Source organism: Syngnathus acus, chromosome 2, assembly GCF_901709675.1.
Source record: "Syngnathus acus chromosome 2, fSynAcu1.2, whole genome shotgun sequence".
Taxonomy (NCBI): domain Eukaryota; kingdom Metazoa; phylum Chordata; class Actinopteri; order Syngnathiformes; family Syngnathidae; genus Syngnathus; species Syngnathus acus.
In genome coordinates, this window is record NC_051088.1 from 4,542,262 (window position 1) to 4,562,540 (window position 20,279).

Sequence of the window (20,279 nt, forward strand, 5' to 3'; positions counted from 1 at the left end):
ACAGGCCATCCACACTACTGTATTTTAATTTTGGTAATGATTGTGGTACTTGAAGAGATAATAATTTTTAGGTAATATTTGGTATATAAAGTTTGAAAACCACTGATTTACTGCAATCTTGACACCAGTATTGCTTTAGCATAGGTTTTTGATAACCAAGAGCATGTTCCAAATTCTGGTTACATTGCCGCTGTATGAATGTAACGCCATCATTTAATCAAGGATCCCCTACGTTTTAACCAGATGAATCTGAATCTTCCATTTTTATTTTTTTATTTTGGGTGGTTGGGTGTGTAGTAAAGATTTAAATGCATTTAAGTCTTTTTTAGGTTCAGACTAAATGATATGGATGGGACACAATCCATATAAGGCCCACTACATACCATTGTGACTAACCTGGACAATCGGGAATTAAATCCAGTTGGTGACTCACACCAGGCCTTACACATGTATCAACTCCCTGGCAATGGACAAATGGAGACCCCTGTTCTTAGCAGGGAACAACATTTTGAGGTGCTACTCTTTTTAATGAACCACAAACAACATTGTGCTTTTGTGGACTGTGCTGTCATCTGTAACTGTGAGAGGAGTGTGTGCGTATTCAAATGGCTCTTGCCAATAAGCACCCAAATTTATTGAGTCCACACATGTATTTCGGTAACAGTTTGCACAAATTAGAAATATATTATGATATTTCTGTAATACAGTATACAGTATTTATGTACATTACGGCTTGGCAACTGGATCTCACTTTATACTCAAAACGATACTTTTTTTGCGACAGCCCATGTGATGACAACATGGCATTTTTTTAATTGGCTGTTACATCTGGAACATTGCAACGCTATTCAACTGCGATTCAAATTTCAAATCGGACCACAACTAATTGTCAACAGACTGCCACTCGTGAAAATGAGTTGTATATCCCCAAACACTGTGCAACAGTTCAGTGGCAAGGTTAGTAGTGATCGTTGTGTAACGGTTGACAGGAAATTGCCCTCCACGATGCAGTTAAGCAATTTTTAAGTGACCTGGGTGAAAATCTTATGTGGGTGCCTTGAGACACTGCAAATACAAGACGTGACTTTTAGTGAAGTTGTTCTATGTTTCAATCCTTATAAAGGAATAATGCATGGAATAGAGGAATAACTCCTGGGTGGAAAAATACCCATCCTGTTGTTTGATCATATGCGTACGTGACTGATGGACAAACCTCTGACACAGAAATCGATCCTCCTACGCCATCAAACAAACACTCCTTGTTTTTCAGTTCAGCTCTATTTACCTTGAGAAACGTCAACATACCCTTCCGTGAATCAGTCCACTTTACTCATCTACCGAGCTATCAAGGCCGAGCCAGTGGAATGGCTGACTGTACTATGACAAATGTAAGGGGCACTACAATTGTGTCGTAAATGGAAATAAAAATAATGGGATTGGTTGTAAAATATTTCAAATGTTTAAAAGAAAATAAACGAGTCCCCCTTTTAGCTATCAATGTCATTCCCGTGGTAATATATTCTAAATTCACCAGCTGTGTGAATTGACCAGTAGATTTTCTGTTTCAATTGATAGTGAATCAGTCCTCTTCATTAGCTGTTCACATTTTGATATAATGACAACACCAAACAATTAACAGTAATTCCAATGGGATATTCTCAGGGGTTGGTGGAGGTGAGCATGTCATGTGTCATCAGCGGTTTTCAACAGAGATGCAGAACAATAGGAACAGTCACAGAAAGGCAGGAGATGACTTTGAAAATGGATTGGTTGTTTAATGGATCAAACAGCACTTGTGTATTTTGCCATTCAGTAGCTAACTACTTTTGGCTGTCTAATCAAGAGATATGAAATCAGTGCAAACAGGTTTTGATCATTTATCTGCTATTGAAATTTTTTGCTGCCATATTCTCCCAACTCTCCTCATTGATCATTTCTTTCTTTTTCCCTCCCAACACAAAAAGTTTGATCTGATTTAAAGAAAATGTTTTCTTTATTTGTACACTTTTAAAAGGGTCGCCACACATTGACCCGCAACATAAGAATAATATACATGATCTTGAAACAATTAGCGTGTCTTTTTAAAAACTCCCAATTTCCTTCTTACAGGGCTCTCAGTGTCACTAACATCCATGTTTTTGGACAGTGGGAAAAAAGCAGCACTAAACTCAAGAAAGCACAGAGAGAACATGTAAACTCTTCACATAATGTCCCAACAGGCACAGATTCAAATGTGAAATGTTCTTCCAGAGAGAGCTGAACACTGGGCCACTGAACTCCAGATCAAATAAATCAATAAAAAAAAAGATACCGGATGACTCAGTGAACAATTGCTCCCATCCATTTTGATCATCCTTTCCACTGATCCTGTGGCAATAAAACCATCACATATTATATAGCAAGGAGTGGTTTTTACACACACGTATGCTGTGTGTGTAAACTTATCAAATGAACATTATTGCTGCAATCACTTGTTATCCTGGTCCAGTACTCCGTTTGCTCAAAGAATACTCAGCATTAGTTTCACATCCTGTTCCACACATCCACATCCTAACACTTTGAGATTCCCATGGAATGTAAAGTGCGTTACAAATAAAATGTATTATTATTATTAAACATAAAATGAATTACTCATAGAGTATTTAAAAACAACCACATACAGTAACTTTTGCTTAATCAGTTTAGCTTAATGCTAACCAACAAGCAATGCCAAACACCATTGATGGGTGGGTGAATGAATAGCGTTGATGTTGCAACCCTTCAGGCAGATCCGGCATTGATCTGTTCACTAATGGTGTGGTTCTTATCTGGCCTGACTCCCATATAGCAAGGGTTCAATTCCCATGCACTCAGTGGCCAAACGAGGGACAGTGGTTGTCTATCCAAACAGTAAAGGTGTGACTGACTTCCGACCAGTCCAGGGTGTTGTCCGCCAATCTTGAATGAGCTCTGATAGACTCAAACTCCCTGTCACAGTGAACAGGATACGCTGTATAGAAAATAGATGGATGAATGGAAACAGAAGAGTCATAAAATCTCTCTTTGATGAATCTTTCATGACTATAGTGTCACACACATCTGTTCTGTTCTGTGCCCCGCTGTGACTGGGCAGCCAGAGGTTTGGGGTGTGGCTTAAGCAGGAAAAGCTCCTTTTGGTCATTAATCAGTATTAAACATGAAATTGAAATAAAGGGGAAAACAGTGTGCCTTAAATGTAAATGTGTAAATGTCACACTGTAAAAGCCACATCAAGGTGATTGGACATCATTCCTCTGTGGGCGCATGTTGTGACCCAGGATGTTCAGAGCTGTGGAGGTTGTTGTCAGGGCGGGCCCATCTCCCACTGGTGGAGGTCAAGTCATTTCCTGCTCTGAGAGCCCCTGTGTCCCTCACAGCTGTCAGTTCAGTCAGAAAGCCAACTCCCACATTTGGTGAGCTTTCTTAGATAGGAGGCATTGCTATGAAGGAGGAACTGTACAAAACTATGCCAAACAAGGACTTCTTTTCATGAACTGTAATTCCAGGTTTGGAGTTGCTGAGAGTCTTTTGGCATTGGTGAGTGGGAATGTTTGCAGGTGCAGATTTGTGGGATGTTTGGTATGATATGCTATCTATGATAGATAACCAGCACATTAGCACCACATTTTGACAGCAGGAACTTTCCTCCAGAACTAGGAGCTTTATGAGGAACTTGTGTATTAGCACCATGGGAAGTGTAAATTTAATTACAGGGTGCTTAATTGAGCCCATCAAGTCCTTTGCAGTTTTCAAGGGACACAAAACACTCCTTAAGAAATTGCATATGAGTTATCATTTGGACAGATGTGAAGCCATCACCGTTTAACAGCTTCGGTTTTACAGTTTTTGCAAGCACGTGACGGCTCATTGACATTGGAACATTGTTGCAAGATGATGCTTAGCAAGATGTTATTCAATCCCTGAAATAGGATATTTTTTTGACAAGCCACGTATGGGACAGACCACTGATGAAAACAGCAAACTTCCACCTGGAGAGTCACAAACTTCTGCTTGAACCCTTGGAACAACATGAAGTCAGTACTGGGAGAGCTTTACAGCTCTCCAAAGCATCCGCTGAATTGAGCTTTAGTTGACGTTGAGTTACAGTGCAGCCCTCCGGATAGACTTTCCTTGGGTTTGTGTTTGGTGTTTTCGTCAGTGGTGTTGGTAGCAGGCCGTCTGCTGGGGATCTTGTTTCTAGAAACTTTCTGTGGGCAGCATAAATTGTAATTGAGTGTATGTGACAGACGTACAAGTTTGGTGCCGAATTGCAATCTGTGACAGACTTCTTGCCAGGTGGCAATTTTACTACCCCAATGTAAACTAGCGACAAATAGCCATTCACGCATATAGACAAATTGGATCCTCCAATAAAAGTCGATAATACACTGTCGATCTTTTTAGTACTGCCAGACAAAAGAACAAATTGGTCTTGTTCAGGCTTCAGAGACAGACTGTATCTGTCTTCCATCTCAAGGTGGATGAAGGCAATGTTTGTGTTAACATTCGTGCTTCATGGTAAATGCATCTGTGCTCAGTTGATATGCTGACACGGTGTCACGGGGAATTCCCTTATAGAAGAACCAGCTGTGTACAAACATGTAATAGTAATTACAGCCAGACTGCTGTTCTCAATCTACCCGTTATGCTTGAATTCCTTGCTGTTCATCCCAATGTGCCTAAATTTGTATAAGAAGCGCAAATAGTTTTCTTTTCCAATGTTGAGTCTTTTAAGGCTTCATAAGAAATACGTGTGTGTTATTTGTAAAAGTGAAGCTGAAGAAAACACACACATTTATTTTATGTGTTAGTGTATTTATGGAATTGATGAATAATGTGAATTGCCAGGCTACAAAATGGTGAAACTAGGTGCGGCATCATCCAACACTTGAGAAACCCTCAAGTGCTGTATGCTCCTTCCCACCCACAACTTCCGTCACATTGACATGGAACAATAATGATTTCATTCAAACTGCACAGCCTTTTTCTTCATCATATATGAACTTCATTTTGCCCCATTTTGTTGCCCCTTACGACAGAACGTGATTTGAAAAACCTGCCACTTTTTTTAATGCAGGGATTAAAATGCTTTTTTTCTTTTTGTGATCGACACTGGCAAGTAGGAAGAAGCAGGAAATAATAAAACTCCTCGGATATCTGAGTGGGCTTTGCAACATGACCTTTGACCTCAAAGCGTGAGGGGATACAGCTCAGTTATCAAATAATCAACCGCCACATGGAGGAGGACGAGGAGGAGGACTAGCCGAGGATTGATGGTCCCTTTGAACGCTGGCTTCAAGGAGAAAAAATGTCAAACAATCCTAATTTTCCAGAGCATGAATAACTTTTAGTATGGCGAAGTACAATTGTTCAGCACTGTACATTGTGACCACTGTAACATGAACAAAGATGTGTTTTGTCTGGGACAAAAAAATACAAGATAAAGACATACAAATCAGTCAGATTTTTCCAAAATAGTCATACATAACATTATTATATATGTAAAAAAAAACGTTTGGCAGTCTGGGAAAAAAAAAAATCGCATTCCAAAAATGCAACTTTATTCTTGTAATACAACTTGAACTACTTGTATTCTGGAAAAGATGTCATTATTATCTTAAAAGCAAGGTGTATTCTTAAAATAGCTTACCTTTTGTTCTCCAAAACAGGATGTCATTACTATGTTCCTTACCCCCCCCTAAAACCCCCCCAAATTATTCAAGATTCAAGAGTTTTTTATTCGCCATGTTTGAGCGTGCCAAACAAGGAATTTGACTTCGGTAAATCACACCCTCTGTTCAACATTTAGGTGACTAACAACACTCAGGACATGTGAAAAATGGCAAATATTCTCAAACATCCCCTGACCTTAAACTCCCAAAAGGGCAAGGAAAAACTCAAAACTCCAGCTAGGGGAAATGAGAAACCTTGAGAAGAGACCACAGATGGGAAGGTCCCTCTTCCAGGATGACCAGGCTGCAATGGATGCAGAGAGGACACATAGTACAAACAGTGTAGACAAATTCAAAAAGGTGTGGAGAGCAGGATGTTATTGTACAGTAATGACTCTGAGACTCTAAGAGTGGTGTGAGTTCATCAGAGCACTGGGGGAAGAAGCTGTCTCTGTGTCTGCTGGTTTGATGTGAGTTTTATTTTTAAAAATGACACATCAAAATCATATCAGGGCTATTAGACACCTAAAGGTAGGTAGGCGTAATTGGTTTGATATGTTTGCTTTATTGATGCACATGTCAAATGTACCATATGTAGGGACACACAACATAATTTATAACAAATTATTTTGCAGACCATCACGATATGGCATATGACCCCTGGACCACCGCTGTATTCCACAGAATAATGAGGTCATCTCTGACTGCACAGCATTTTATTAGCAACGGAAGAATTTGTGTGTTTGTGTGAAAGTGTGCATTTCTTGCTCAGCGCCGCTGCATAGTTCACAATCCTAGGCCATGACAAAGTAAGCAGTTCCTTTTCCCTGTATTTTCTCCTTTCGTTCTTCCACCCTCCAGTTTTTTCGTCTGCCCTAGTCCCGCTCCATCATTTCCTGTTGAGTCACCATGAGCAAGAACTCTTATTGGACGATTAATTCAGCTGAAAATCCCCACACGCTGCCACTCGTCACAGCATGTCGCTGGAAAAAGAAGAGTAACATATTACGAGGAAGAAATCAAAAGTTTTTTTTCCTTGAAACCTTGCTATAACACTAAGGTGAATGGAATTAACCGCACCAGTCAATGAAGATCCATTGCTCTGAGCTGTTTGATGTGTCATAACTGACTTAAGAGGGAGGAAGTGATGCCATCGTGAGGTTAAAGCCCACGTTAAAAGCGTGGGCAGCATGTGCCCCCGTGTGCGAGGGAGGGCAGCAGGGGGCGGGACTCTCTGACAGTTGACTCATTCAAAAAACAGCTTGTGACTCATAGTGCAAGTTCCTGGAGCAAATCAGGCACTTGTGTGCGTCTGTTTTGTTGTGAGGACTGAATGACTCCGTTAAGGATAAGACAACTCCAGTTTGACCTTTAGCTCTGTCTTAACGTGCACGTAGAGTATATACGTACTGTACTTGTGTCAGATTTGACTGCAGGACAGTCTAGTGTCAGCCGACACATGCATCGGGTCAAAGTTTGCACTGATTTTGCGGTGATTCAATCATGACATCATTGTGGTACACACCCTTTTTGCCACTGTACACCAGCGGAGCCTGTTCCTAAAAGTAATTCTATTTTTAGTGTATCTTCCAGGTTTTATACGCAGTATACTATATTCTGTTCAAATGTCTATTTCAAACTCATAAGAGATGCGAATTTGAAATTAAGAAAATAGTCTAAATGAGAGCTACAACATCATCAAACACAAATATCTCACTGACACTTCAATAGCTCTGCAAATAAAAAGTTTTTACTCAAAAATGATCCACCTGAGCACAGAGAAAAAGATATTAGTCAGACATGATGTGTTCTATTAAGGCCTACTAACAATGTGCTGTTGTTTACGTTATCATTTGACAGCAATTAAAAACGACACCTCCCAACATTCACTTCACTATCATCCTACGTGCAGGACAGACGTCCTTAATATTTATTTTTTGTACTGATTCTTTTTGCACTTAGTCCTACACTTACACTGTAGTTTAGTTGTAAATGTCAGTGATTACAATATGTTGAATGTAATACTGTCATCTTTTTTTTGTGTTTGTTATTATTCTGGGCGGTTATATTATAGTGCCTGATTTAATAAATATAAAAAAAAAGTATAGCATTAGGTAGGTACTAGGTAGATAGGTACAGTAGAGATAAACGTGAGCCCTTGAAAAACCGATAGATACATAGAGAAAGAGAAAGCAATCATTTTATTAGCGCACAGTAAATTCAAGAATGTGACCAATTACGTCATACATCCGCGAGCTCTGTATCATAGTGTTGTGTAATAAACACGGAAGTGAGTACACAGCCGGTGCATGACGTCACGACAGGAGCAGCCACCGAGCTTGGACATGACGACCGCATTTATGAACACCATTCACTTACCGTCGACGTACAACGTGAGCTAAGAAGAAAATAACCTGCCTTAGCGAGCTAAACAATAACTAGTAACTGGAAATGTTTTCGTTTTGTGTCCGAAGCCGACTACCGTTAGCCTCACGTTAGCCTTGACGTCACTACAATGACTAGGCGGACGTGTACTCCGTGGACTGTTGGACGTGATGCTACGTGAGCTCGCAACCTGAGCTAACCTGCAGGGGGAGACAAAGCAGCAGCATCAGGTCAAAACCAACTTCCCCCCCCATTTATTAAACTAAAGTTAGATAGATAACCCGATAGATAAATAGATAGAGAGCTAAAGAGATAGCCATAATCTAAATGTTCTATAGTAATGCATGATGTGGACGATAATCGCAAAGCACTGAATGGCCGTCAGGCGTAGCTGGCAAATACCCTGTGAGTAGGACGTGTGTTTGGGTGCTGCTGAGGCGATATTTAGTTTTTTTGTGCAATGCAGGGGCTGAGCTACAGGGTAGTTAGGGGTGGCCAGGATTCATCGTAATACAGCACATGTTTGAAGAATTTGTCTAGAATAGAATGTTTGGTGCTTGTCAAAGTCAGTTGCATTATTTTTACATTTACATTTTTACAAAAAAAAAAGAACATGGCTGAGGAGTCATTGTTTATCATACCATCCAAAATCATGGTTTTATGAAATGAATCGCACATATCCACAACCATGCTCAACACATTCAGAATATCCTACGAGCAAGAGCAAACCAAAATCAAAAACAGAATTTAGAATTCTGAGGAACGACGTGATTTCGATCCTTTTGTGCCTTTTAATTAGGAGTTGAATCAATTGCAGTTTGCATAACAGTGTCATCTCTGATCGATGCATGAGCTAGAAGTAGAAGCAAGGACAAATGAAATTGCATCATAAACTCAGCCAAATATTGACTTTTACTTATTCTTGATCCTGCTTGTATTATGAGTGTGTTGAGCAAGGTTGTGGATATTGTGTGCATGTTATTTTACGACACCTTGAGGTGAGAATGACTTGAGTTGGGAGGTTGCTCTAGTATGCTGATGTTCTTCTTGGCCAAGAACTGCCAAATGTGATCAGGGCATTGGGACCCGGGGCGCTGTCATGTTTTTTTCCCCCAACTCACCTCTTCTCGTACACTGAGCTTTGGCCCATTTTGCATGCCACTGCCGTGTGTGTGTGTGTGTGTGTACACGCGTGTGTGTGTGTGTGTGTGTGTACACGCGTGTGTGCGTGTGTGTACTCTTTCCAAAAACATGCACATAAGGTTCATTGATCACTTTAAATTGTTTTTAGCTGTGGATGTATACGTAATAAATGGAGGGATCTAATATCTATCTGCAGTTAGTCACATTAAAATATTGAAATGTAAATGTGCTACTATTCCAGTCAAATATTCTACAGTCATGTTTGTGCAATGAATTTAGCGTGATTACATCCTGCTCTTTTATGTAAATAAGAAATAGTATTTATGTAGATGTGATACTTTTATTATAATCTTGCCATGTTATTTCAAGTAATTCCTTTGCCCCATTGAAATGTATTTCCTGCAAAAGATGAGCATATGTCACGCAAAAGTGCAGTGTTTTCCAAAAACTTTAATCTAGTCAACTCTTGTGTCCTTTCTCAGACTGGAGACGTGCTCTCACTCTCATGAAACATGAGGCGATCTGTCCGAGGTCGATCACAGGAAGAAAATCGTAAGTTACATCACACAAGGTGGAACTTTGTGGCTCTTATTGGCCACAAACACAATGCCTTATCAAAAAGAATTTTCTGTGATTATACTGGACCAACAACAATGTAGAAATGTTTAAATAATCACACACTCTCAGAAAAATATGCTTGTCCCTTTATCAGGTACATTATTGTGACTTGTTCCTGTAGTACCAGACAGTTTTGCCCTATCTGTTTCACCCAAAAAAACAATTACATATAAACAGTTATTTTGTACGATTAAATTACAATTTCATTTTTTAAATGCAGCTGAAAATGACCTGCAAAAATTGAAGCTACAATATCGTCAAGCTGTAAAAGACAAACAGGCATACGATGACAAAATTGAAGCACTCCTCCTGAAAGACAGGCAAGTGGGTTACTTTTTTATTCTTTTTATTCGAATCAACTTTTATTGATCATTTGTGTCCTTGCCCCACGAAAACATGAATGCTCAGTCTCCTCCTGTTGACTTGAAGTGCAATTTTATTTGTCTTTTTTCATGTCTAAGCAGCAGGGAGATCCAAAGGCTCCAGACTGAACAAGATGAAATGCAACACATCCTCACCATCGCTCAGAGTAATTGCAACCAAAAGAAAGAAGTCAATGCTACGTCAGATCTTCATAGTCTTTTGAACAATGAGGAGAAAATAGAGGAAGAGCTACAGTTGAACAAAATCAAACTAGTGGCTTTCAAAAAGGAGGTGAGAACTGTTATGCTAAAAAACGTTGCTTTAATGCTGCAGAGTGTCATGGGAACACCCCACCTTTGGCTTTCTTTCCAGATTGTAGAATGGGAGAGGAAGCTGGTCGCACAGAGGGGGCTGACTGCACCGCATAATGCAAAATGTGAAGACACTTCTATCAAGGATATCGTGTCGAAAGAGGACAAACTATACAAGGTCAGTGCTTCATCACGAGCATCTATCAGCGTTCAAAGCCGAAAGCAGTCACGTAACATTCCTTTTTAAAGGGTCATATATGCTTCAATGAGCTGATGATTAGGAACGGCCAGTTAAAGCAGGAAATAGATACGCTGGAGATGCAAAAGAGCGAGTTCCTGCAAATTCAGCTTCAGCTGAGGAAGGTCAGTCCCGTGAAAGCTACTGTTCAAATGTTTCTGTAAAATTCATGATGCAATTGTGTTTAGCATTGCTCTAGTTTGTCACTGCAGGAATGCGAAAATTGCTTCTGAACGGCAAATGTTTGCTGATGACCGTGTTGTCTTCTCCAGGAGTTGCAAGCCCTCCGCAAGGAAATTTCTGACTTGAGCGCTATGTGTACTAAAGCCAACAACGCCAGGTGAATCTTTATCTTTACATCTTAGTAGTTTCTTTACCTGTTCAACCACAAGTGCACATATGTAAGTTGATCTGATTTCTTTTTATCTTCCACAAGTAAGTGAAGGAACTGTTTTTTACACATGCTAAATATCCATCGAATCCCCTATATTCAGGTTGTGGGTAAACTCGAGCCTATGCCAGCTGACTTTGGGCGAGGGGTGGCCTGCACCATGAACTGGTCAATCCGAATTCCCATGAGAACAAACATTCTTTAACAATTTTGACAATTTTCGTTTTCAATTTGCCTATCGTTTTGCAATGTGGGAGGAAGCAACTTCTATGAAACTGTGTTAATTTTAAAGTTGCATGCATTTCCACACGTGCGGGATAACCTTAATTGACTCATCACACCATACAAACTGAAGTGGGAGCAATTCGGAAAGAGGATGCAGTTATCCCACTGCCTTGTAAAGTTGTGGCATGAACAAAACACAAAGGGGTTCCAGCAAACCAACCTCTTTTGAGCTAAAGCTGCTGAAAGACATTCTACAATCTATAGTACTGGATCGTCTTAAAATACCTATGGAGTTGGTAGTCATGCTCACGTAAATAAAACCTAGCGTCATTGTGACCTCTAGTGGACACATGTGGCAAAAGCAGTTCAATTTATCGAACAAATGACACGGTGTTCTGTAAACCACTTTGCAACACCTCTGGTCTATATTAGACTGATAGACTGGCCACCAGTCCAGGGTGTACACCTCCTTGCACTTGCACCCAAAGCCAGTTGAGAAAAGGTCCAGCTCACCAGTGAACCAATGAAGGGATGGAAAAATAAGTGATGCAATGTTTCATTTTCATCCTTAAAGCGTTTGACTGTTCGTTAACCAATGTGGCGACCCTTAGCGTTACAATCCAGGTAAAACAGAAGAAGCTGAAGGAACAAAAGGTTCAGTTTGACGCTCAGTACACTCAAACAACAACCAACTTGGAGCATGAAATCGCCACACACTGCAATCTTGAGGTTATGGTCAATGTCAAGAATGCTGGTGATGAGGGCTCCGACCGTGAAAAAGGTGATATTTTATGATACTCTCGTAGATGGATGGCTGCATAATGGACAAGCACTCATCTGTCTAAGAACCAGCATGAATATGATATTTCTGGATAAAAAATAACAAAGCATATACTCTGTCTGAGGGTAAATGCTTTTAAAAACTCCCACAGAAGATCTGCTGGAGCATCTTGAAAGGATGACTTATCTGGAAGATACCATCAGGAAAATCTTGATAGAGACGGGAGAGAGTGACCTGGACACATTGGTGGAAAACTTTTTAGCATGTAGGTCAAAATTCAATAAATTGAGAAGTCAAAGGAGCGATTTTCCTTTATAAAGTATTTTGTGTTTTCTTTTTTTTCATCAGTGGAGGAGGAGAACTATTCCTTACTGAGCTACGTCAACTGTCAGCACTGGCATATAGAGGACATTAAGCATCAGATCGCTCAGGTTAGTTCTGCTTCTATACAACACTGGGTCAATGGGAAAATTCAGTTCAACTGTCATTTGACTTGATGCAGCGCTTGCTCTGTTCCACCCACAGCTTTACAAGGAGAGTGAGTTCTTTGTTACTGAGCAAAAACAGCAAGCTCAGGACCGCCAAGCTCTTCAGGCAGCCATTTCCACCAAGCAAACGACGGTTGAAGAGCAGCTGAGCGGCAACAAACAACGAATTGCTTTCCTGGAAAATATTGTACATAGGCTTAAAAAAGGTACAGCAGAGCAGCCAAGCATCCGATGTGTGTTGCAGACCGTGTAAAAGGACTGAACAATGCTTTTGGCTGATATGAAAAGCTTTGTCATGCATGTGACACTTGGTAGCTGGCAGACTAGCTTAATGTTGCTTGACCACCACCAATTGCTTTATATTGCTCCTTTCCCTGCAAGAAAACCAATGTCAATTGATGGTCAGGCGTTGCAAAGTTTGCTGCCGTCATCTAGTGGTGATGCTCTGAAATGCACTTGCATTTTGAGCTTTTGCTTGCATCTCAAGACAAAACAGTGATTTCTTGTTTCATGAAAACTAAGGCAATCAAGGCACTCATATCTCTAGGCATCGCTAAATAGAAAGTCCAGCTTGCCCCGACAGTGAGGCTAAGCAGTATAGAAAATTGATGAATGTATAACTGGACAAATATCCAAGAATGCTCTCCTTTGCCACCTGCTTATTTTGACACATCACCTAATCCATCAGAATCGCCTTGATTGCGTACACAGTACATCGAAATCTGATGTACTGTGTAATCTCCCTTCAGTGCAAAAAGCAAATTCAAATTAAAAAAGCATTAGAGCACACAAAATAAAATGTACAAAGCATATAAAATATATAGAAAATGCAGTTACTCATACTCACATTGTTATTTCCCAGGTGTCCAAACATTACTTGACATTAGCTATGAGAGCATCGACATGTCCAGCACTTTGAGCTCTTGCGATGGACCTCTGGATGATCATATGACGGCATGCTTGAAGCTGGTGGAGGAAAAAGTCAGCGAGTTCCTGAATCTGCAGTCCGTTATTCTCTTCCAGGAGACCTTAACACAGTGTGTATGTGCACTTGTTACAAGACATGTCACACTTTCTGGTGTACCCTCTTGTATACACGGAGAATGCTCAATATCATATTACTCTGCCTTCTCACCCTTAGGACCTCGCTAGTGATGGATTTGGTTCCATAGATCAATTTCGAGGGAAGGGGAACACCCCAGCAGTCAACCTGTCTGCTGCAGCTTCAACCCCGGCCCCTGAGTAGGGCTTATTCCTTACCTACTTCATGAAATCAGAACCAGATGTAACAGCCAAGGACCAAATACGTTAGTGTATATGTATAGCCATAGAGTGGAGCACAACAAAAGTGGTATGCCTCAAACGCCAATATTCAAACCACCAGGCAAAACAAAACATACTGGGTCCATTCAGTATGATGTGAACATCTACAAATATATATTTTTTTTTAATCAAAGTAGATGCTAATATGAAAAGCATGTAGTTGAAAGAAGGGCTTATTTGTGAAAACAATTAGTAAAAAAATCTATTCTTGTGATGAACAACCTTTTCAATCTTCTAGAAAAAAAAAACCTAGTGATTATAAGACCTGCTAAGAAACAGCTGGATCAGTTGCACATTACTTTTTAGTGTAATAAGAAAAGCGCTTTGTGAAAGGCAATCATAGACATCAAGATGAACACTACCAAAGACATTGCGACATTTATACTTTGCAAAAACAGTGATTGATCAACATGCTGGAACCTTTTCATCTGAGGTATGTGCTTCCAATCTGTGAATATTTTGTTAGACTTTACATGAGAAATGAAATGATTATTTGAGGTTTAGAGGTGAGGTGTTAGACTTTGGCACCAGCTGGGCCATGCAGTTTGGCAGATAAAAGCACTACCATAAAAATGAACAGCACTCTTGAGGCTCTACAGTACATGTTGTCAAAGGTACATCAACAAATTATTATGCAAAACCTGTGAATTGTGTTCATGTTGTTGTCACGGGGTGTTGTGTTTATTTTTGGTGTAAGGCAAAGATAAACATTCCCAGTCTCTAGGAAAGCAGAAGAATTTGAACGTGCAAATCCTTGCATTTTTCAGGTCTTTTAGTTGCCCTGATAAATTTGTCTAAAATTTGTGTTTATTGATCATTTTCATGGGGGGAGGCGGGATACAAATTGAAAGTACTGTATATTATGTGATATGCAGAGAGGACAAAGCCCGAAAAGGCAGTCGTTCAGCAACCAAAGGAGGACATGAGAGGATGGCGTCCCACGGCAACACACAAGTGGGTGAGTATATGAGAGGACCAGTGACAGGAAATGTTATTTATGTTGGATTACATATATCACTAAAATGAGGGTTTCGTCTTCTGATTCAGAAAGAAAACACGAGGACTAGGGGTCTGGTGTTGTGCATAGAACATGCACCAACAATGAGCTGCTCTGCATTAGCCATTCATACTTGGATGATGGCAAATAGTGAGGCTGGTCCTGATGTGCAGATGTTTCCATGTGGACTACGGCAGTTTTCACGCACATGTTCACTTTCAATATGGATCAGAGTCAGTGTTTTACACCAGGTCCCTGATAAACTGCTTCTCCAGAATTGTGCTAGTAGCGATGGCCCGTCAAAGCACAAAACTGGACTGGGAAAAAAAACCTCTGGACTTTGAAATGAATCTGTCAATCTTTAATTAACACAGTTACTTTGTGTTATGACACTTGCATTTAGTTTCAACTTGAAGCAGAGTGGATGGCAATGGAACTAAAAATAAGCTGATGATGGTTATGAATTCTTGGACATGAGTAGCTTTTGAAGACCTCAATTTATTTTTAGTTCAACCATTGGCTTGCAATTCCATGGCATGTGCAAGATAAGAGCAACAAGACGACAGGACAGTAAAACCTCAAATTTGTATTCGATAATTTTTTATTATCAAGCCATTCTGAATGTCCTGTGGGAAATGTATGATATCACCTGAGGGAGGAAGAAAAATATACTCAACAAGAAAAGTGAGGGGAAATGGATTGAGTGTATAAAATGAGTGGCTTCAGGATCTGATTTCTTTGAGGATATCCAGTGGCCAACAGCAGTGAGTCGTACATCTTATGTTTCGATTCCTTATGACAGGTAAAAAAAAAAACACTTGGTGTTTCAGAACCTTTTACTAGATCAGACGTCCTTCATTGGGTCATCAGGTATACACTTAAAAGTCATTGTCTATGTGCAAAAAAGTCATTGTCTATGCGTGTTCAATCTGACAGTCTTCAAGTATGCTTTTGGGTCAATATGAGACTGCATGCTATGGTGGGAAAATGAAGCTTCTAATGTGCGCATGCTATGGTGGGAAAATGAAGCTTCTAATGTGCTACATGAACCACATGTATTTTTCCCTACTCTGGATGGCAGTCTGTTTAACATTGGGCTGAAATCACACTGATTTGCCATTTTTTAAACTAAACCGACAGTACCGTCTCGAGGAGTCGAGAAATACAACTGGTTCATGAAGCACATTTGAAACTTCATTTTCCCATCAACATCAATGTCACAGCCAGTTGACATTCAAACAAATTAAGCATTAACAGAATATAACATACTGATCACAAACGTATTCCAAGTATACTCAAGTACAAACATGATTGCTGAATAATCCTGAAGTAAATCATTACTATTTTCCTCAATGGTATTACTTAAAAGATCCAGAGTGGTCCATGTGAATCACCCTATTTTCCCGTCGTGATCGCTCCACCTCAAACACCAGCAAGTGGCTCCTCAGTGTCTCCTCAGGACCAGAAGCGATAAGTGATGGATCATTGTGCTGTGTGCACAAAGACAAAATGTTTACATTAATTCTTTGAGCATGAGATTTCTGCTGTAATGGAAACAACAGTTCTGACTCATGAGAATCAAAGAACTCACAGTCACAGCAGAAATGAAGGCGTCTATCAAGCAGTAATCAGCTTCAGAGTGTCCGCACAGGCCAAAATTCACAGGGCAACCCACGTTCGCTACATATTTGGTGGCTTTTTGGGTCAGAAAGTCGAACACACGAATCTCGTTGTCTTTAAATGACAACTCTCCCTGTAAAGTGGTACTTGAGATGTCATTTTGATGGCTAATGGATTTTGAGTGATATATCACAATCGAGGTTCTTTGTACCTTGCTGCCATAGATGGTTGTTTTACGTTTGCAGATATCCTCAGTGAAAGCCACCATAGAAAAGGCTGCAGTCAGACCACCTTCAAACTCCATGTTAACAACCTAGAGGAGTAACAACAGGACAATTTGTATCATCAGGGGCAGGAACCCTTTTGACTTTGTAAGTGGATAAACACAACCTGAGACCTCTTTTTCGAAATGTTGTTTACGACCGACTAAACTGTTTCTTGCTGTGAAGTGAATTGAGTTCACCACCACACAGGACTCTTACCTCAAGTTTTTCCACAATGGGGGGGAAGAAAAAAAAATCGTCTGAACCCTGCATAAGTCATGTCTTGAAAGACACCACAGTATTTTCAAGTATTGAACATCAGCATTTCAAGTAGAAGGTTTAACCTGATTGCTGCAGACGTCGTTGTCGCACTCGTAGACACATCGACCATACGGTCCAGTCCTCAGAGCCTCAGTTACTGTCTCGATGTCTGGCAAAGAGTTGGGGCAGATGACTGACACTGGCCAGCCAATGTGACCCTAAAGTGGAAATAGAGATAAACCAACATCAAGCATGCAAAATGTACATGTCCTACAATGCTCACCTTTTTCACTCTGTCCAGGTAGATTTTGCTTGCCGAGTATGGACAGGTATCCTCAACTGAACAGTCCAAACAGCGATCACTAGCCCCTGTTGGCTAACGCGACATATCTCACACGTACATATAAAACTTATTGCATTTTAACAATCCTTTATTTGAAGCTCCCCCAAAGTATAAGAATACCTTGTTTTCTGGACTGAAGTGGCTGACGAAACCAAATGACGTCACTTTCAAACACCTGCAAGAACAAAAAACTGCAATGTCATCCATTCTATCTATTCCTCCTTTGTGTCTGAACGTTTTACCTGCGTGTTCCAGCCCATTGATGTATCAAGTCAATATCGTGGCATGATTTGGCCAGAAGAGAAAAAGAGCTCTCCGCTTCATTCCTCCAGTTTCCACGAACGAAGGAATGAGCAAAATGATAAAAGCCGACCTGAAGAGAGAGGTGGATCACAATAGGCATACACAATTACACATTTTGGGGAAGTTTATTTTTAATCCTGCTCACTGGCTCCAAGTGCTGAATGTGGATCACATCACCAATGACATTGCTGTCAATCAGCTCCTGGAAAAACAGAATTCAATTCCATTTTTAAAGATGAAAAAAAGGAATTTTGGGGCAAAAATGAATAGCATTATTCAGTAATTCATTCAAATTATACTGAAATGTTAATTTTTTCAATTTCATTCTACCCAGGTTTCCAACCAGCTCATCAGCAGTATTCAAGCTACAATCAATACCCAGATTTAGACCTACTTGGAAAATGTTTTAAGTGAGAGAAAATCCAACCATCAAACCACCTTTATCCTGCGGAAGTTGGGATCGTATCGTAGAACATGACCCACACACAGCATCACACCACTCTGACGGCAAGCCTTCACAATCTCGATGCAATCTTCAGCTGTTGTCTGAAGTCACAAATAGGTGCAGCAATACATTACAGCAAGATGCAACAGAAAAAGAATTGCAGCGTTTGCCCACCAGAGTGCATTGTTTTATATTTCACACGAATAAGTAATTCAGCCGGTTTATTCATGTGTATAGACAACCTCACTGATATTTCTGAGTTCTATTATGCAGGTGACGAGAGAAAGTGCCTTTTCCTTGAAACCACAAGGTTTATAACAAAGCATTTTTGCTTATGAGCCTAACTAGGTTGTTTTTTGGGAGTGCAATTCAAATTCATACAAAGCAGACCTAAATGAGTTTGTGATGTGCGACAAAAACGATAGTTGGAGACCACAGTAAACATTCACTTATCACTCACGGCCATTGGTTTCTCCAGGAGAACATGGTAGCCCTTCTTTGCAAAAGCCACTGCAGGCTCCTGAAACATAAAAACAGACTAAAATGATACAAAAAAAAAAAAAAAAAAAGGGATGTGGCAAGAAACCAATACGAATATTGGTATAACTGACCTTATGAAGGCTGTCTGGAGTGCAAATTATAACAGCGTCTGCACATTTCTCTCTTTCAGCTAAAATGTGCCAGTCTAGGATAGGCAGCAATGTAATATGGAACAAGGCACATCACAGTCAGGATTTCAAGGTGCTTCATGCTCACCTTCACACAGGTTTTCTTCTTCAAGCTTGTACAGTTGTTTGAACTTCGTGCGGGCAAACTTCCTGGGATCAGCTACTCCAACAATCTGCAATAATATAGTGTCATAGCTCATTGCTGCGGCTTTAGATTTTATTTCAGGCTCGCTCCAGCACCCTGTTGTTATTTAATGATTTCTCTGATGTAATCGAATTGGAATCAATAAGCAATTTCAGCACATTTGTTAAGTCAGGAATGTGTATCAAATTGGTAGCCCTTTCGCATTAATTACTTAAGAACTACCTCTCAATTTAAAAAGGTTTGTCTCCTGGTGTACCTTCGCACGGTCCGGATGGATGATTGAATAGCGAGAGTAGATCTCCCCTCGACAACCTGCTCCCACTACGATGAGCCGGACAAGTGGACTCATGTTGACGTTCCGCACTCCTTTGTGCCTGTCAAGGCGGTTTCTTCTGAGCAGCGTTTACTGGTATTTGTTCTTTTAGAATCGAGGCTTTACTTATGGAATTTGCGCTGACTTCCTGATTCAACTACATTACCACGTCCAACAACAACAACAACAACAACAGAACCTTTAAGTTGTCAGTCACAAGCCCCGCCCTGTTGCATTCAGGAGCTGCTGCGAATTGTCAGGTTTGGAAATTGCCTCACAATAGTGTATTCATCAATTCTGTTTTTCTATTCTGCGTATTTTCGTTAGTGTAGGAGATTGTTGAATGTAAATAATAATAATAATAATAATAATAATAATAATAATCAACACTGTCAATCAAATATGTAACACCGACGGGGTGATCATTCTTGCGGTTTATACTTAAAATGTACACACTTCGTCAAAATAAACGGACGCTAAATACTTTATATATTTAATGGTTTGGTACCTGTGGGTTAATACACTCATGACATCAGAATAGTTTAGGTCTTATCGAGTAATTAAAAAAATAAAATAAAATTAAAAAAAAAAACCGCTTACCACGAATGTGGCAATTGCACTCGTGATGTCAATCAACTGCCTTTAAAAACCGCAGAGGAAAATTTTCATTCGGGTATTTTCGGCTAAATTCGTCACAGTCGGACAACGAAGGTCACATGACGCCATTTGTAACGTCTGTAATGTACTTACTTAGTACTTTATATCGAGAGATAATAACGAGGCAAAGTGCGAACTACAAAAACAATATATTACAACAACGTGATCTTATATTCCTTGCAATTTTTTAGTCTAAACAATCGAGTTGAATCTGGACCTTCACCCCTGCCATCAAATTGTGTGTCAAATAAACCCCAGTACAGTTGATGGCGGTAATGCGCCTGTTTACTGGTTAGCCAACGGCCAAA

At 40.1% G+C, this 20,279-nt stretch overlaps 2 protein-coding genes across 9 annotated transcripts; one reads left to right on the top strand and one right to left on the bottom strand.

Annotated features, from left to right (window-relative positions):
* The first annotated feature begins 7,981 nt into the window (after window positions 1–7,981).
* Window positions 7,982–15,755, top strand: LOC119137300 (coiled-coil domain-containing protein 114-like). Of its 6 annotated transcripts, XM_037276524.1 has the most exons (16): window positions 7,982–8,083; window positions 8,165–8,305; window positions 9,701–9,770; window positions 10,057–10,156; window positions 10,301–10,490; window positions 10,572–10,688; window positions 10,760–10,873; window positions 11,021–11,088; window positions 11,976–12,145; window positions 12,297–12,410; window positions 12,494–12,576; window positions 12,671–12,839; window positions 13,496–13,674; window positions 13,775–13,875; window positions 14,832–14,914; window positions 14,998–15,755. In XM_037276524.1, the coding sequence occupies exons 3-16, from the start codon at window positions 9,731–9,733 to the stop codon at window positions 15,021–15,023; spliced, it is 1,554 nt and encodes a 517-aa protein (XP_037132419.1). In that variant the 5' UTR covers window positions 7,982–8,083; window positions 8,165–8,305; window positions 9,701–9,730; the 3' UTR covers window positions 15,024–15,755. The 6 variants fall into 6 exon arrangements, 5 of the variants coding, with proteins under 5 accessions (XP_037132419.1, XP_037132438.1, XP_037132455.1 ...); XM_037276543.1 differs by having other exon boundaries at window positions 7,989–8,305; window positions 15,004–15,755; XM_037276533.1 differs by lacking the exon at window positions 8,165–8,305 and having other exon boundaries at window positions 7,994–8,083.
* On the bottom strand, window positions 15,432–19,556 carry zgc:154075 (uncharacterized protein LOC556929 homolog). 3 transcript variants are annotated; one of them, XR_005100894.1, is made up of 14 exons: window positions 19,258–19,556; window positions 18,945–19,029; window positions 18,800–18,873; window positions 18,649–18,708; window positions 18,182–18,289; window positions 17,889–17,945; window positions 17,683–17,813; window positions 17,561–17,615; window positions 17,381–17,473; window positions 17,181–17,315; window positions 16,785–16,886; window positions 16,545–16,706; window positions 15,991–16,443; window positions 15,432–15,954 (listed from the first exon to the last, which is right to left on the bottom strand). XR_005100894.1 is itself a non-coding variant. In XM_037276574.1 (13 exons), exons 1-13 carry the CDS (start codon window positions 19,348–19,350, stop codon window positions 16,312–16,314), a joined length of 1,287 nt encoding a protein of 428 aa, XP_037132469.1. In that variant the 5' UTR covers window positions 19,351–19,556; the 3' UTR covers window positions 15,432–16,311. The 3 variants fall into 3 exon arrangements, 2 of the variants coding, with proteins under 2 accessions (XP_037132469.1, XP_037132482.1); XM_037276574.1 differs by having other exon boundaries at window positions 15,432–16,443; XM_037276587.1 differs by lacking the exon at window positions 18,182–18,289 and having other exon boundaries at window positions 15,432–16,443.
* Between the last annotated feature and the right edge of the window lie 723 nt (window positions 19,557–20,279).

Bases quoted from the DNA above. Each gene is read 5' to 3' on its own strand.
- LOC119137300 (XM_037276524.1), top strand. From the start codon at position 9,731: ATGAGGCGATCTGTCCGAGGTCGATCACAGGAAGAAAATC. The intron at 12,840-13,495 runs GTACAGCAGAGC...GTTATTTCCCAG, and splicing joins TGTACATAGGCTTAAAAAAG to GTGTCCAAACATTACTTGAC. The intron at 14,915-14,997 runs GTGAGTATATGA...TTTCGTCTTCTG, and splicing joins CCACGGCAACACACAAGTGG to ATTCAGAAAGAAAACACGAG.
- zgc:154075 (XM_037276574.1), bottom strand. From the start codon at position 19,350: ATGAGTCCACTTGTCCGGCTCATCGTAGTGGGAGCAGGTTGTCGAGGG. The intron at 18,290-18,648 runs GTGAGTGATAAG...TTGTGACTTCAG, and splicing joins TCCTGGAGAAACCAATGGCC to ACAACAGCTGAAGATTGCAT. The intron at 17,474-17,560 runs GTATTCTTATAC...ATGTCGCGTTAG, and splicing joins ACTTCAGTCCAGAAAACAAG to CCAACAGGGGCTAGTGATCG.